The following is a 16,241-nucleotide window of genomic DNA, read 5'->3' on the forward strand; positions in this document are numbered from 1 at the left end:
ATAGAGCACTGAAGTGAACCTGGCATTGAGAATTCCTTGGAGCAGTCCCACCTGGCCCAGAAAGTGGGGAGCCCAGGCCAGGCCCAGGCAGGCCCAGCCATAGGAGGAAAGGCTTGGCTGGGTGCAGAGCCACTCAAATCTTGACCATTCTGGTTTCCCTCATTGACTTTCTGTGGATCTTGGGCAAGAAGCTGCCTTTCCTTGAGCCTCAGCTTTCCATATGAAGATGGCCTATGGGCTGACATCCTGGAAGAAATATAACAAGCCAGAGCTCCACCCACCTCTCAGGGTCTAGGAGGCCCCAGTCCAGAGGAGTGATTGAGCCAGGCCAGGACCCAAGAGAATCAGGAATAGTAGCTGGAACTAGATCTTAGGAGCTTTCCCCAGTGGCACCCTGGGGACAGTGTGGGTATTACAGCTACAGAGGCCTCCCTGCACAGCTGGGCCTGAGCTGGCCAGTGCCAGAGTCACCACGCAGCCATCTAGTAGTCAGCATACCACCAGTTCATCAGATTTCTCCTGCTCTCTTGTAAGGGTATGGATTTAATTTTTTTTTTTTTTTCCAGTGCTGACAGTGGAACCCAGGCCCTTGCACATGCTATGCCAAGGCATGGCACCCTACCAATGAGCTACACCCCAGCCAGCAGGATTTTAAAATTTCATAAACTCTACTGGACAGGGATTTTAGAGCTCCTAGGAAAAGGCTAGGCCTGGGGCTGGGCTGAGCTTTTGTCACTTATGAGCCCTGGCTCAAGGAGAAGACAAGCTCTGAGTTTGCTTTAGGCTGAATGAGAAAAACAAAACAAAACAAAACAAAAAAACACACTGGGAAATCTTATTCCCTTTATTCTCTTCAACTAATCAACATGACCACCAGTGACACAACACTGTTATTGACACACAACACTCAAAAGTGGGGCCTCTCTTCACAGGGACAAATCAGGTGAGTGGGGCTTCCCTCATGGGGGCAAAGGAGTCTGGGAGCTGCTCACCTCAGGGTGGGGGTCATGGAGCCCCACCTCTTGGTTGTGATGGTTTCAAGTTCCCCCCAACTCAGGATTCATGCCCAGTTCCCATCTGACCTCCATAGCCACAGCAGTTTCTAGTTTCACCCTAAGCTCAGATCAGTTTCTACCCTCCCCTCTGCTTTTACCAATGACTCCTTGCCTCTGGCTGATGGGCTTCTCCATTAGGGCACTTCTGAGGGCTCTGGGACTGGCATGGAGTTGGATAAGAGAGTTTGACTACATTAGGCTTTCCAGACTGTTTTGGTGGTCAGGTGTCTCGAGCCCTGGCCCTGTCTGAGCCAGTGAGGACTCTAGACACTGCCACCTCCCTGCTTAGTTCTTCCCCCAGATGCAGCTGGCTCCCGGAGTCACCTGGCTAAAGAAGTTTGGGAAAGTGAGCAAGAGAGAACAGGCCACACCCAGAGGTCTGACTCTTCCCCTTTCCTACTAGGAAGCCCCAGGGTCCACCAGTAGTGTCCATATCATCCATTCAGTACCTGAGCCAGGACCCTTAGCCTTCACCTGTCCCCACAACATGCGAGCATCCTACTATGTACGCTACACCCTAGTCCTCAATAGGCTACAGTCGACCTCGACTAAGACCACCTCCCCCCAGAATGGCCTCTGAGTCCAAAAGCTGTTCCTCAGCACTCTTCTGAGGTCAGATTCTCAGACCTGTGTCTGAGGGAATCTGCTCCTAGCTTTAAGGAGTTTGTCTCTGCAACTGAAGTTTCTGCTACCATCTCAGAGGGGGACAAATCGGCTGAGACTTGGAGGACTTATCTCCTCTTAGTCTTAGAGGGTTACCCCTTCATGGACATTTCTGACAGAGATCTGCAGGCAGGCTCCTCCCCTCAGTGGCCCTCTCCTACCTGGCACTTGGGTGGGGTGGGGCTTAATGCAGATGTTAACAAGGCTTTCCTCACAATTATATAAGGCCTGCCTTTTCTCTCTCCAACAGCAGGCCTGGCCTTTTTCTCCCACAATGTTCTAGATTTTGATCCTTTTAGATTGAGGGTTATCCCTCTGTGGACAGGACAGATGAGGGTGAAGGGTTTTCACCTTTTGAACTTATAGATAATGGAATTAGAGGTCTCTTTCACAGCTTTGTAGGAATCCAGGGTGCCCCTCTGGGCATGTGACTCCTGAAGATCACCTCACCTTGGCATCTCAGTCCTCGTACTCCAGGACAGCGTATCGCTGGTGCCAGTGTGGGGTCAAGGGGCACTTCCTTTCCGATTGGGCACTGAGCAGAGTCCTCCCCATCTTTAAGGGTTTCCAGGGTTGGCGGGGGGTGGCGGGAGATCTTGTTGCAGATGCTTCTCTCCAGAGTCTTCTCTCTTCAACCATTTTATAGGGCACCCATCTCTTCCCATCACAGCCCCAGTCACATGAGCAGGATTGGCTGGTTTATGAAGTGTTAGCTGTGTGGTGTGTGAGAAGAAATGTGCCTAGCAGGAGAACATTTGTCATCCTTCCATTTCCCTCCTGTGGTTTCCAGATGAGGAGAAGAGAAGAGCCAAGAGGGGTGGGAATCTTCCCTTCTGAAGGCTAAGATCACCTCAGAGGGCTCCAGATACCAGGTGAGGAAGGTGGTTGGGCTTCTGTAGACTTTTTGGGGACTTCTGGTCCAGTCTGTGGGGGGTCTGGGCACCGACCACTGCACGTGGGTAGTCTTGCCACCAGCTCACATGAAAGGCTGAGGTTTAAAATCAGGTTGCTGGCTAATCAAAGCTTTCTATTCTGTCGTTTTGCCATCCCTTGTTGCCACAGAGAGCCCTCAAGTGGCTCTCACTGACTCAGTCTAGGGAGGACAACCACATACAAGTCTTGAGTCTCTGAAGGGATTTATTCTTTGGAGGTCGACTAGCAGCGGTTTTCCCTCTCCACTGAGGACAGAATTTGAGGAAATAAGCTGCCACTGCAGCAAGACTGGGGGCAGTTAGATTTCAGGAAAAACCTCCTGACCATGAGACCTGAGAATGTGGCAGAGGCCCCCTCCAATCCTGGAGGCCTCTTGGAGTAGACATTTCCAGCTGGGCTGGGGAAAGTGGTCCTGCCTGGCTCAGGGAGAACCCTGGCAGCCTGGGCTGGGATCTGCTTGCATTTACAGTTTAACAAGCTCCTGGAAAGGGGAGAATCTGGCCTAGAGTTTACTGGGTTCCATCTGAACATATTCTCCACCTTGCCTCCCTCCAAGCAACCTAACAGAAATCCCCCTAATTTTTGTGGAGGTTTCTCAGTATTCTTACACATCAAGTTTTTTATGCACCCCAAACTTCAGCTTTTAAAAAGGCTTGACATAATTTTTCTCCCTCTTTTTTGGGTTCATGTTAACAGATTCCATGGGCCTCCCCTAACACACAATTCATCTAAGATTGGCCTTGTACCCCCAGTGAAACAAGCTACACCTTTTCTCTACCCGGTCTCTGTATCTCATCTTCTCTGTGGGTTCAAAAGCTCACTTATTTTTCTCCTGGTTTTGTTTTCTTCTTTTCCAGTTCCAGGTCATTCCCATGCTACTCCCCAGCTGTGAATTCTCTCAGTGTAATGGTCCAAGGCTGCTGGGAGAGGGGCTTCTCCCATTGGCCAGTAGGAGAGGACACTGCAGAACCAGCATTGTGGGAGGCATTTCCTAGACCTTCTTAGTCACCATCCCGAGTCAATGCCATGCTGGGTTCCCTGCACTTCCTGACCCTACAGGATTTTGATACAGTTTTATGGGGGTGTCTAGAGACATATTGGGACCTCTTCCTACAATTAATAGGGCTTTTATCCACTAAGGTTTATAGGGTTTTTCTGCTACAGACTTAAAGGGCTTTTTTTTTCCTACATATTTATAGGGTTTCTAACCCAACAGTTTTTCTCTACTGCATTATAAGTGGCTCCCACCAACAATTTTATAGGGTTTCTTATCACTGATGTAAAAGCACTATTTTTCCCAGGGTTCTTTATCCTCCACTTCTCTACAATCTGATAGGGTTGTCCTCCTTTCCCCCACATGATTTTTTGGGGAGCCAGTGGTCCTCTCAGGAGAGGCAGGCCCCTGGTCTCCACAGCTATTTCACAGGGAGACACCTGGATGGCAGCTTCTGTGGAGAAGGAGGGCTGCAACTTCTGTGAAGCCATCTCCACACTCAGGGCACAAATAGGGCTTTCCTTCCAAGAGAGTTTTTGGGCTCTCTCCTTCCCTGTGGCTGCTGCTCCCTGTGGGGGTGGGGGCCTCTCCCTCACCTTCCTGGCTTGTGGACAGGGTGGCTGGCTCTGGCAGGGGGTCCTCAGGTCTGGGGGACTTTTCTTGGCTATGGGTTTCCTGGTGTCGGATGAGGGCCAGGCGATCAAGGAAGGAGGCCCCACAATCAGAGCAGCTGTAGGGTCTGGCCCCCAGGGGGCTCCTGAGGTGCTCCAGGAGGACAGAAGAACTCTTTCCCGGCTCAGAACTCTTCTGGGACTTCCCACCTGCATGGACTTTCTGGTGTAGCAGCAGCTCAGAGCTGAGGCCAAAACTTTTTTTGCATTCAGGGCATTTAAAGGGCTTTCCACTCAAGAAGGGACTGGGCCCTGCCCCTTCCCCTAAGCCAATCCTATAATCCGGAAAGTGAAAAGGCTTTTCATTGCCATGGGTAAGCTGATGTTGGAGGAGCACAGCGCGATCCAGGAAGCTTTCTCCACAGTGGGAACAAATGTAGGACTTAGAGGAGAGCAGCCCCAACCTTTGACTGAAGCTCTCCTGCCCTTCAGGCGCTTTAAGGGGCTGTCCTGGGGGGTCAGCTCTGCCTTCCGCAGCACCTGGATAGGAATTCCCTCCAAAAGGGAGCCTTGGGGGACGGAACTGAGGTGGTTTGGGGGCCGGGTGTGCGATGAGACCGTCTGCATTTTTGTAGGGGTTTTCTCCAATATGGATTCTCTGATGCTGCATAAAAATGCCCTCATCATTGAAGCCCTTTCCGCAGACCAAACACTTGTGGGGTTTGGCTCCAGGAGGCGGGGTGAGCAGGGCGGGATCCCCCAGCCCCAGCAGGGTGTCGCCCTGAGCTCTTCTGGCAGGAGTCTTGCCCCTCTCGTGGATCACCCGGTGCTGCTCCAGCTCATGAGCCTCCAGGAAGGCCTTCCCGCAGTCGGAACACACAAAGAGGTTCTCATCCATGTGGGTGCGGACGTGCGTGATGAGGTTCGAGCTCTGGCTGAAGCTCTTGCCGCACTCGGGGCACTTGTAAGGCTTCTCGCCAGTGTGGGTGCGTCGGTGCTGGATGAGGTGCGAGCTGCGGATGAAGCTTTTGCCGCAGTCCGAGCACTTGTAGGGCTTCTCCCCCGTGTGGATGCGCTGGTGGCGGATGAGGGTGGAGCTCATGATGAAGCTCTTGCCGCAGTCGGCGCAGATGTAGGGCCGCTCCCCGCGGTGGATGCGCTGGTGGTTGATGAGGTTGGAGCTGACGCTGAAGCTCTTGCCGCACTCGGGGCACTTGTAGGGCCGCTCGCCCGTGTGTGTGCGCTGGTGCCGCAGCAGCGTGGCACTCAGGGTGAAGGTCTTGCCGCACACCGGGCACTTGAAGGGATCCTCGCGCAGGTGAGTCCGCTGGTGCTTGATGAGGGTGGAGCTGTGGCCGAAGCTCTTGCCGCACTCCAGGCACTCGTAGGGCTTCTCGCCGGTATGCGTGCGCTGGTGCTGGGTCAGCTCCGAGCTCTGGATGAAGCTCTTGCCGCACTCGGTGCAGCGGTAAGGCTTCTCACCGGCGTGGATCTTCTGGTGTTTCAGGAGGTTGTGGTTCTGGCCGAAGCGCTTGCCGCACTCGGGGCACTTGTAGGGCTTCTCGCCGGTGTGAGTGGCCTGGTGCTGGATGAGGTCCGAGCTGCGGTAGAAAGCCCGCCGGCACTCGCCGCACTTGTAGGGCTTCTCGCCAGTGTGGGATCGCTGGTGCTTGATGAGGTTGGTGCTCTGGGTGAAGGCCTTCTCGCACTCGGTGCACTTGTAGGGCTTCTCGCCTGTGTGCGTGCGCTGGTGCTGCACCAGGTTGGAGCTCCAGCTGAAGCACTTGCCGCAGTCGGGGCACTTGTAGGGCTTCTCGCCCGTGTGTGTGCGCTGGTGCTGCACCAGGTGCGAGCTCTGCGTGAAGCTCTTGCCACACTCAGAGCAGGTGTTGGGCCGCTCACCCGTGTGGATGCGCTGGTGCCGCAGCAGCTTGGACCACTGGCTAAAGCTCTTGCCGCACTCGTTGCAGATGTAGGGCTTCTCGGCCCCAGAGGGGCGACCCTGCACCAGCTCCCGCAGGCTAGGCTCATTGGTGGGGACCACCTGGGGGCTGTTCCAGGTGGTGAGGGTCCCCCACTGCCAACTGGCCTCACAGGTCTTGGTCCAGTCAGACGGGGTAGGGACTACCTCCGGGGCTGAGGTGTCCAGGGAGGTCTGGTGGTCCAAGGGATTGGAGGGACCCAGTGGGGTGGGGGAGTCCTGGGGGGTTGAGGGATCCTGGGAGGGGCTCTCCAGGGGCATCTCTGGTGGGTCCTTGGATTCTGGACTCTGAGCTGGATCTCCCAAGATGATCTCCTCCCCAGAACTTTCCTGCTGAGGGCTCTCCTCTTCGTTCCCACTCTCGGCACCTACAGACAGAAAGGGAGTCTCCAGCCCCCATCTCCTTTCAGAACACAGGGTCTGGTTTCTCTTCCCTCCCGTTTCCCTCCAGATCTGGGCCCCGCCCTAAACCGAGGCTACTGTCTTGTCAGGATCACAGTCCCTTCTTGTGCCCCTCACCTCTGTGAGCATCATTCAGGCTCTCTTCAGGACCCTGCAGATCCGGGCCCCACAGCACTGTCTCAGGCTCCATCCCAGAGCTCAGGACTTTGAGGGTTCCAGGGACCCTGGGGAGAAAGGGAGAGACAGCACACAGCACAAGGTGATTTTGCACTTTCTTTACTCCCCCTGAGCCTCACTCCTCCTTATTCCTACTAATGTGAACTTCAGTATCCTACCACCTCATTTTTCTGGGCTCCCGACCTGTGGTCCCCTTTCTGCCGCAGGCCTGATTCTTGCTCCAGATCTTAAGATCACAATTAAGCAAGTAGCTGAATTTAAGAGTGCAATTAAAAACTCATCAGTCATGACCTTTTGAACTCAGACTGGGGGCTGGAGAAGTACCTGACACCCACAGGGTAGGGAGGTTCTTACCAACACTCTGATGCCCAGAGGCTGGGAAACCTGTTATTTTGGGAATCAGAGGAAGCTCATTAAGACTCCAATTTTCCTCCCTAATGGGGCTGCTAATTGAGACCAATAAACTTTTCCCTTATGAGCCCCAGAGAGAACTGAGGTTCACACTTAAGGGTTAAAAAAGGAAACCACCCCAATTTCCCAGAGGGGACAGAAGTCCTCCAAAAGGATTGGGGCACCTTCCCTTTTTCTAAGCACAGAAAGAAGATCAGGTCAGAGGTGGGGGGAGGGGCAGTTTAAAGTCAGGGGCTTCTGCAGGAGCCTCAAGTGAGATAAACAAAGGAAGAGAGAAGGAAGGAGTATGTGGAGAACACACATACTCCTATGTGCAGAGGACTTGGTGCCTGCCAGGGTGTCCTCATTTCTCACACCCAGTCCTCTTGCAAACCATGAGAAGACCCAGGAATCAGGTTGTCCATTTTACAGATTAGTAAAATCAATACAGGGGGAGACGTCCCAGGTTAGGATGTGGCAGAGCTATGATCATAAATGCAGGGTTCTGTGTTTTCCCTGCCCCTGTCTCTGAGAGCATGAGGTGACCTTGGGAGTCATGTGAGACTCATACTCGTGGGCTGCTGGCAGAAGACCAGTGACAAGGAAAGCTTAGACAGAGACTGCTGGCTGCCTGTGAAAATGGGTTGGAGAAATTCCTGGGACCATAGTTTCCTTGGCTATAAAAGGAGGGGTTGAACCCAGTGACTAGGCCTGGAGATATGTGTCTATGAGCTCAAGACAATTCTGTTCGCCAAAGCCTTCCATCACCAGTACCATCTTCGGCCCCCTTCTATATTCCTTTTGTTCTGTTCTGATGCTGTATCACATGCCCCGGACAGTGCCTAGCACATAACAGATGCTCAATAAATATTTTGTTGAATGAATGAAAGATGAACAAATGAGCTAGATGCTACTTGCTCCTGGAAAACCTGTTTGTTCCAATGCCTTTAAAGATCAATTTGCAAGGGGATGGCAGCAAAGGAACCCAAGTTCAGAGTGACCCCCCCCCTCCGCCCAGGGGAAAAACAGCAGTTGTCATTCCCCCAAAGAGATGATTTCAGGGAACAGGGCCATAGAAGCAAAGTGCTAGGAGGACTTCCTATCACATCTAGACCCTGATGGGAATCCCTGGGAAGGGCCTGGGCTTTGGGTGGCTGTGTGGATGGGCACTGTGTACACAGAGGCAATGGTGCAAAGCAGACATGGCAAGGACTCAAGAGGAGGCAGCCAAGAGGTGACTAAGGTGAAGCAAGAGTCTGCTGAACCCTGCCAAAGAGCAGTAAGATATAAGTTAGTTTTTAGGAAGTAAATTAATTTCTTCATCTCTGCAGCCACTAGGGTTCTGAGAATCCCCTCCCCCACCTGTGAGTGTCTTTGGGGAGGTGGAAGCTGAGACCCCCGGCTGGCTGTCCTGAGGAGGCCAGGAAGAGCTGAAGGTGCCCTGCTGTGTTTGCTGAGGACAGGTAAGAGTTTATGTACCTTGATCAGCTGAGAGAGGCAAACTCAGTGGTCCAGAGCAGAAGGGAAAGGGTTAATGAGCCGGCTGACATGGAATATGAAAGTGGGAAGATTGAGGAAGGCAAGAAGTGCTTGGAGCCAGCCCAGGCCCAGGAGCACCAGCCTCGGACCTCTGGACGGCCCCACTGCGGAGGGCGCGGAGGAGACCGCCTCCCGGAGAGGTGTAGGAGCGGCCCAGGGTGACCCTGACATGGAGGCAGCGGGAATGCGGCCACCCGTGCCCCGGCCCCCCCGCGCCCGCACTAGGCCAGACCCCGGACTCGTGCTCCCCCCGCACAGCGACCCCCTTTCCGGCTTCCAATCCCGAGCCCGGGCATCCTCCCCCGCCCCCGCCCGGCACCGGGGTTCCCGGCTCTCCCGCCGGCGCCGGGCTCCTTCCAGAGCTACGGCTCTCGGCGCCCGCCGGCCCCCGGCCCCGCCGGGCCGAATTCCCTCTTCCCAGAATGCTCACGCCTCCCCCTCCCCCACGGCCAGACCCTCGCGCTCTTCCCAGAATCCTCCGGCCCTCCGCGGCCCCCTGCCCCGGCCCCCACCCCGACCCCGGGCGGACGAGGGCGGGGCGGGGGGCTCGGGCCCAGTCGCGGGGCCCCCGCCTCCCGGGCCCCATTGTTCCCCGGCGGCCGTCCCGGGCCCTCCAGGCCACCCCCCAGGAACCCAGGCGTCCCCAACTCACGGCTCTGGGGTCTGGGAAAAGCCGGAAGGCAGACTCCAGCCCCAGGGGACTTAACCCCTTAAATGCCCTGCCTCGGGGGGCGGGCTAGACGCCGAGGACTCTGGGGTCCTTCTCAAGGGGTAATTCCAGGCTGAGGACCCGGGGACCAGTTCAGGGTGACTGGGACGGAGCAGGAAGTGACCCCAGCTTCCCGGGCCCCTCTAGCCTGGAGTCAGAGCATCAGCTCTATGGGATTTAACCCTTTGCCTCCCACAGCCTGGGAAAAAAAGGGGACGGCAGGAGCGGGGAGGTAGCCGAGATGACGCCCCTCTCCCGGTCTCAAGTGGGAGTAGGCGAGTCAGGCGTCTGGGGGAAGCCCAGGTGCCAGGGAGGGTCTCCGGATTTCTGGCCATTCTCCATCCCGCAGGAGCAGGGGTTCTGCCGGCCTCGCCAGTTAAGCCCTATCTCGGATTTGGCAGCTGCTAGTCCCCTGGGGCCGGCCTTTGTTTGGACTCACCCTGGGATGGGGCTGGAATGCCTGGGTTCTGGGGTGGGAGCAGAGGCTGGCAGGGTGGAGCAGAGGGAGAATCGGCTACAAACCAAAAAGGGCTTAAATGAAATAAGTCGTGGCAACAATGAGGACAGCAAGGCCAGGAAGGGTTGGTGGCAGCCTGTGCTCTCGGCTTCTTTTCTTTTATTAGCTCCCCTTAGAAGAGGAAACCGAGGTCCACATGTCAGGTGAGAAGTCAGAGGGGGTTCCCCTGGAAAAGGAGGGCAAATATCCTTCCCAGCAGCTCAAGGAGCGCTCAGCTCCCAGCAGGAGAAAACTTTGAAACCCCAGGAACACTGGTGACTTTCCAAAGCCCAGGTTATCTGAACTTCCAATTTTTACGGTCTTTATCTCATTCCTTCTTCAGTACAGTGAGGCAGGACTGCATATTTCTACTTCACAGGTGAGGAAACCAAGGTGTGAGAAGTGAAGCAACATGCTTAAGGGCACATTCTTTGAACATAGGGGCAGGAGAACTTAGAGTTGAGTGAGAATCAGGTTTTCTACCCTCAAGAAGTTTGATAATAGCCAGGCAAGGTGTCACTGCCTGTAATTCCAGTTACTCTGCAGGCTTAGGCAGGAGGATCTGAAGTTCAAGGCCAACCTAGGCAACTTAGACCCTAGCTCAAAAAAGGGACGGGAATGGAGCCACTAGGCAAGTGGTCAAGCACTTGACTAGCATGTGGGAGGTCCTCAGTTCAATTCCTAGCACCACCAGGAAAAATAAAGAAATAAATAAAGGTTGTGTTACAGACACAAAGGAATCACAGAGTGCACAAAGGGTTATCTGTCCAGGGAGGGGAGGGATCTAGGAATGGGATGAATTAAATGTCCAGAATTGTTAAAGAATGAAGTTTCTTTGGGCTGGCATCTGGGATTCAGAGTGTGTAGCCATCATGAAAAGAGACCCAGCCCAGCCCTGCCTCTGCTTTCTTCCCAGTGCCATCTCCTTTCACTTACATTGCCCTCCAGGCACATCTCCCCCTTATCCCTGGCTGCCATGTCTTCAACTCCTCACTCCCACCTCAGGGCCTTTGCTCCTCCTGGTCCTCTTACTTGGTTATTTTTCTCACAGCCCACAATGGGATACTTCTGTGTTCACTATCTACCCCATCTGTCCCTCCATATACCCTCCCCTGCCTTTGTGTACACATTCTGCTGACAGTCACTCCTCCTGGGAAGGGGCTTTATCTCTTGCATTCACTACTGTGTCCCCAGTACCTAAACAGCAATTGGCATATAGTCCATGGGGCAGTGATGCTAAAGGAAAGCTGTACCCTGGAGGCTCACAGGAGTTTAATCTGGCCTACAAATTTTTGTTTGTTTGCTTGATGTTTTAACTGAATTGCCACACTTAAAAATCAGTACACAGAAGACCTGCACAGTGGCATGTACCTGTAGTCCCAGCTCCTTGGGAGGCTGGGACAGAAAATTGCTTGAGCCCAGGAGTTCAAGTCCAGCCTGGGTAAGTCTCCATCTCAAAAAGCAACCAAACAAATGAACAGTATGTTTCACATAAATATCTGAATTTCCTGCTTCCTTGGAAAATCCAAAGATGTGGCAATATGATCCAAACATTCACAAACTGGGTTTGGTGGCCCATGCCTGTAATCCTAATGACTCAGGAGGCTGAGGCAGGGGGATTGCAAATTTGAGGCCAGTCTTGGCAACTTAGTGAGACCCTGTCTCAAAAAAATAATAAGGGCTGAGATTGTGGCCCAGTGGTTAAGTGCCCCTGGGTTCAATCTGCCAGTACCATAAATATATTAATTAAGTAAATATAAATAAGAAGTAAAGACAGACAGACTGGGTATGTAGCTCAGTAGTAGAGTGTCCCTGGTTCAATACCCAGTCCTGGAGGGGGAAGGGAGGGACTGATCTTAGTGTGGCAGCAGCTTCCTTCTATATAGGGGCTTTGACATCCCAAAGTTTCTCTTTTTTTGTCTTCAACGCTGAAACTGAGAGGATTTCATTATCTGAATGGCCTTTGCTATTGATGCCCCAACAGCTATTTAACTGTAGGTATTGATACCCCTTAGTCTGCATTCCCCAAATTCAGAGTAAGCAAACCTGAAATGATGTCTTCTGAAGGGGTTGCCTTGAAGGCACTATGTGCCAGGTACTGTTCCAAGTGTGGGCAGGTTAAGATTCCTTGAACCTTCATTACGACTCATGATATTACTACGAGCCCAGGATAAAGAGGGTAAGTCCCTTGCACACAGCTTACTAGTGACAAAACTAGATTGAAACCCAGGAGTAGAGGCTCTGGAGCCATGGTTCCTAACCATCACGGTGCTACTTGGAGGAACCCATGTGTGTTTGGGATCAAAGGGTAAACCTCTCAGTCCTTCCATGCTCTCCCTTGTCTTGTTCTAGGAGTTAGAGAGAGGAATTGAAAAAGCAGGGAAGCCCTGTTTGAGTCAAGTCCTTCCCAGGCACAGCTTGGGGATCCTGCTCCTAGGAAGGGTGCTGTGATTATTGACAATAGTGTGAAGTCCTCTTGCCTACAATAACCTGGTCAGGGCAGCCAGGAAGGTGACACTCCTGGCAGGGGAACTCTCAGAAGGATGAGGGTGACAAACACCCCACCACCATGTTCTTGGTCATAGCTCACCAACCTCCTGCAGAGCTCTTCAATACAAGTCCTTGTGCCCCAAGGCCCAGGTTGCTGTGAGGTACTTGAGCAGACCCTGGTCCACACCCTGTGCCATCCTCACTGGGGTGTTCTTGGGCAACTGACTTTGCCTCTTAGAAATTCAGCTTCCTCTTCTTTGATTTCTGCTATTTTTTTTTCCCCTCTAGAGCTGGGGATTGAACCCAGGACCTTGCACATGCTAGGCAAGCACTCTACCACTGAGTTACATCCTCAGCCCCAGCTTCCTCTTCTTTGGAAAAAGGAAAAAGCTTGGTACCCAGGGGATGAGAGTGTTAAATGAGATAATGCATTTCTGAGCACTTGACAAGAATTTGTCTCCTTTCCCAGAAAGAAATGACCATCTCTAGCCAAGTCTGCATCATACTTCCTCATCAGGCAGGGGAGCCTGGCTCAGGGGATGTTTAACTGGGAGAACTTAGGGACCCAGATGATATACATAGTCTAACCCTCTGCTCCTGGAAGGGGACTTTATAGAGAGCAGGATGCAAAGGTCAAAAGTGAAGCTGACTACTGGGAATGTAGCTCAATGGTAGAGCACTTGCCTTGCATGTGCAAGACCTGGGTTGGATCCCTGCCACCTCCAAAACAAACAACCTAATGTGAAGCTGGAGAGGCTGATGCATTCACCACTTGAGCTGCCTTCTCACCAGGATAGCTGCCCAACCACAGGTAGGGAAGGCTGCCATTGGGAAAGAATGGGGTTTGGAGATGTCCATGCCCCTGCAGGGTGTGTTGGGGTCTGCTTTTCAAGATATGGCCCTCAGATGTGGGACAAGAGCTGGTCCAGAGGACCTGGAAGGACTCTTCCACCTCTGAGAGTTGGAGATTCCAGGGCCAATTACTCCTCTGCTCAAGAACGTGCAGTGGCTCCCTAAGGCTTCTCACATCAAGCCTACCTTCAGGCTGCCTCATCACTGCTGCTTTCCTAAGGCTTAGACATAAGTCCTTCCCCTACGTAGTCTTCCTCAAAATTCTCCTCCTCAGTCCTTAGATGACAGCTGCACAGCCCTACCCTCTCCTTGCCTTGGTCTTTCTTTCCATTTGCCTCACAGATCTTCCCCAGACTCACCAGCTCTATTTCCCTACACCAAACTTAGGCATCCTGCTCTCCAAGATCCTCATATGTACCCACTTAGCCAGAATGTCCTCAGGCTTGTGGCAGTCTGCCCACCTCTTCTCTCCAGGGTGCCCTTCTCTTCTGCCCCTGCCACAGGCTTCAACCCTTCAATTCTCATTCTCTATATGTTTGTGGTACTGGGGATTGAACCTGGGGTGCTTTACCGCTGAGCTGTATCTCCAGGCCTTTTTTGTTTTGAGACATGTCTTGCTAACTTGCTTAGGGTCTCTTGAAGTTGCTGAGGCTAACCTTGAACTTGGTATCCTCCTTCCACTGTGCCCATCTGCCCTTGGACTCTCATTCTTGAATTACCAGTTACTTTCTAATTGATTATCCTGCTTCCAGCCCCCTTCACTCCTTCCTGTCCCTCTGGTACCCCATGGATCTTCCTAAAAGCATTGCTGTATTCTCCTGCAGAACACCTCCATAGTCTTTATTATCAATTGGGGGGGGGGGGCGGTTAAAAAACATTTTTTTGAAATTATGAATTTTTTTTTTTTTTTGAGGTACTGGGGATTGAACAACTCAGGGCCTTGTGCTTGCAAGGCAAGCACTCTACCAGCTAAGTATTTCCCCAGCCCGAAATTATGAATTTTTATATTTTTAAAAAGTAAAAATAAGTTGGGTATAGTGGTGCATTCCTGTAATCCCAGTAATTTGGGAGACTGAGGCAGGAGGATCACCTGGGCAACTTAGCAAGACCCTGCCTCAAAATCAAAAATAAAAAGGACAAATGATGCAGCTCAGTGACAGAGTGTCTCAGGCTCAATCCCTAGTACCACAAAGGAAAAAAAAAAAGTCAATCTTAAACTATAGAAAACCATATATAATTGGTCAAATAAAATGTGTATTGTATTAACTAAAATAAATATGAATAAAATTAAAGTATTTATATGATTTTATAACCAAATATTTGTAGTAAGGTGTGATCTGAAATAACCCTGTCACATTTCTGGGCCTCAGTTTCCTCATCTGCAGAATAACAGGGTCAGATGAGATGTTCTCCAACTCTTAAGAACTTGTGACTCTATCAATAATTTTGGTGTCTATCTTGACTATCTGGGGTGGGTATTAAGTGCCTGGAAATAGTAGTTAATCCTGGGAGGAAGGACTGAAGATCTGGGGGTAAGAAGGAAATTTAATTTGCAACCTTGTTTTCTGTTTGATAATTTCTAATTAAAAATACTTTTTAAATGGTAAATATTTGCAGTATGGCTTGGGATATAGCTCAGCTGGTAGAGTACTTGCCTCACATGCACAAATTTCAATCCCCAGCACCATTAAAAAAAAAAATTGTAGTGTAATGTTGGGAATGGAGAATGTGGGATTAAACAACATGTTGGTTTCCTTTTCATATTTGAACTGATCCAAGTTAGATTGAGACAAATATGACTGATTTCCTAACCACAAGTGACATATGACCTAATCTTCTGAAGAGGTCCTTAATCACCTCCAGGAATAAATGGCCTAGTGTAGCCTCAGGGTAGGAAAGAGGATTGAAGGCAGTTGGAGGAGAGTATTATGTTGTTGCACACAATTAAGAATACTTGAAAAACCTAGGAAATCCTTCAAAACACTTTTTAATTCCAAAATTTTTAATTTTTTTAATGGCATACCCCAAGGAACCTTGAATGCCTATAAAACAGCAAAGGCCCAACTCCCTAAGGGCCTGTTCCTAACAAAAGTTGCCCTTTCTGCCTGCCTGAACGATACTTTCCTGGTAATTCTCATTCTCATGTGGCACTACACACCCCTCCCCTGGCAGTCAGGACCATTCTGCTCCTGGGCCATTAGCTGAGCCAGGCCTCCCTTCACTTCCTGCAGAACTTCTCTTTTGTACTTAGGCAAATTTTTCATCTCTTAGGGTCCTGCTCAAATGCCAGCCTACTTAAAGTCTAGGCCCTGGTATTAACTCACATTTAGTTTACATTTATTAAACATTCTACAATTTGTAAGGTACTTTCATACACATTAAGTCATTCATTTCTTTTATTTTTTTATTTTGTTTTGTTTGTTTTTGGTGGTGCTGGGAATTGAACTCAAGGCATCAAGCATGTTAGCTAAGTACTCTACCACTAAGCCACAACCCTAATCCCATATGTTTCTTTTGATTATCTCTAAGAGGCCATTATTACCCTCTCTTTATTCATGAAGAAGTGGGACTTCAGACCGATGAGATAACATGTTCCCCAAAACATGTGAGGTCTTGGTATCTGGGGGTCTTGAACTTTCTAATTCAGGCCTGGAGCTTCCCATTTTCAGAATCCAGCTGGATCCTACCTCTTCCACCAAGCCTTCCCTGACTACTGTCTCTCCTAGATAATCACTCTTCTTCATTGCCCTGGTCTGACTGCAGGAACACCCATCTTTGCCATACTCAGCTTCCCTCTTGTGTTGTTATTTACTTGATATTTTTCTTCAGTTTGACTCATTATTTTTTACTGAAAGAAACATCTGAGAAGGAAGCTCAACATTAGGATGATAAATAGAAAACTGCTTGCTATGTCATGATTATAAAAATAAATACAATTCAAAATCAATT

General features: G+C 51.1%; 1 protein-coding gene across 2 annotated transcripts; it reads right to left on the reverse strand.

Annotated features, from left to right (window-relative positions):
- Positions 1 to 829: 829 nt before the first annotated feature.
- Positions 830 to 9,874, reverse strand: ZNF629 (zinc finger protein 629). 2 transcript variants are annotated; one of them, XM_079120928.1, is made up of 3 exons: positions 9,398 to 9,874; positions 6,757 to 6,863; positions 830 to 6,605 (listed from the first exon to the last, which is right to left on the reverse strand). In XM_079120928.1, the coding sequence occupies exons 2-3, from the start codon at positions 6,827 to 6,829 to the stop codon at positions 4,072 to 4,074; spliced, it is 2,607 nt and encodes an 868-aa protein (XP_078977054.1). In that variant the 5' UTR covers positions 6,830 to 6,863; positions 9,398 to 9,874; the 3' UTR covers positions 830 to 4,071. The 2 variants fall into 2 exon arrangements, with proteins under 2 accessions (XP_078977054.1, XP_078977055.1); XM_079120929.1 differs by lacking the exon at positions 9,398 to 9,874 and adding an exon at positions 8,686 to 9,004.
- Between the last annotated feature and the right edge of the window lie 6,367 nt (positions 9,875 to 16,241).

The sequence above is a fragment of the Sciurus vulgaris genome (genome assembly GCF_902686455.1).
Source record: "Sciurus vulgaris genome assembly, chromosome: 18".
Lineage (NCBI taxonomy): Eukaryota > Metazoa > Chordata > Mammalia > Rodentia > Sciuridae > Sciurus > Sciurus vulgaris.

Excerpts from the sequence above, each read along its gene's own strand:
- ZNF629 (XM_079120928.1), bottom strand. The coding sequence starts at position 6,829 with ATGGAGCCTGAGACAGTGCTGTGGGGCCCGGATCTGCAGGGTCCTGAA. Across the intron at positions 6,606-6,756 it reads CCTGAATGATGCTCACAGAG|GTGCCGAGAGTGGGAACGAA; the intron begins GTGAGGGGCACA and ends TTCTGTCTGTAG.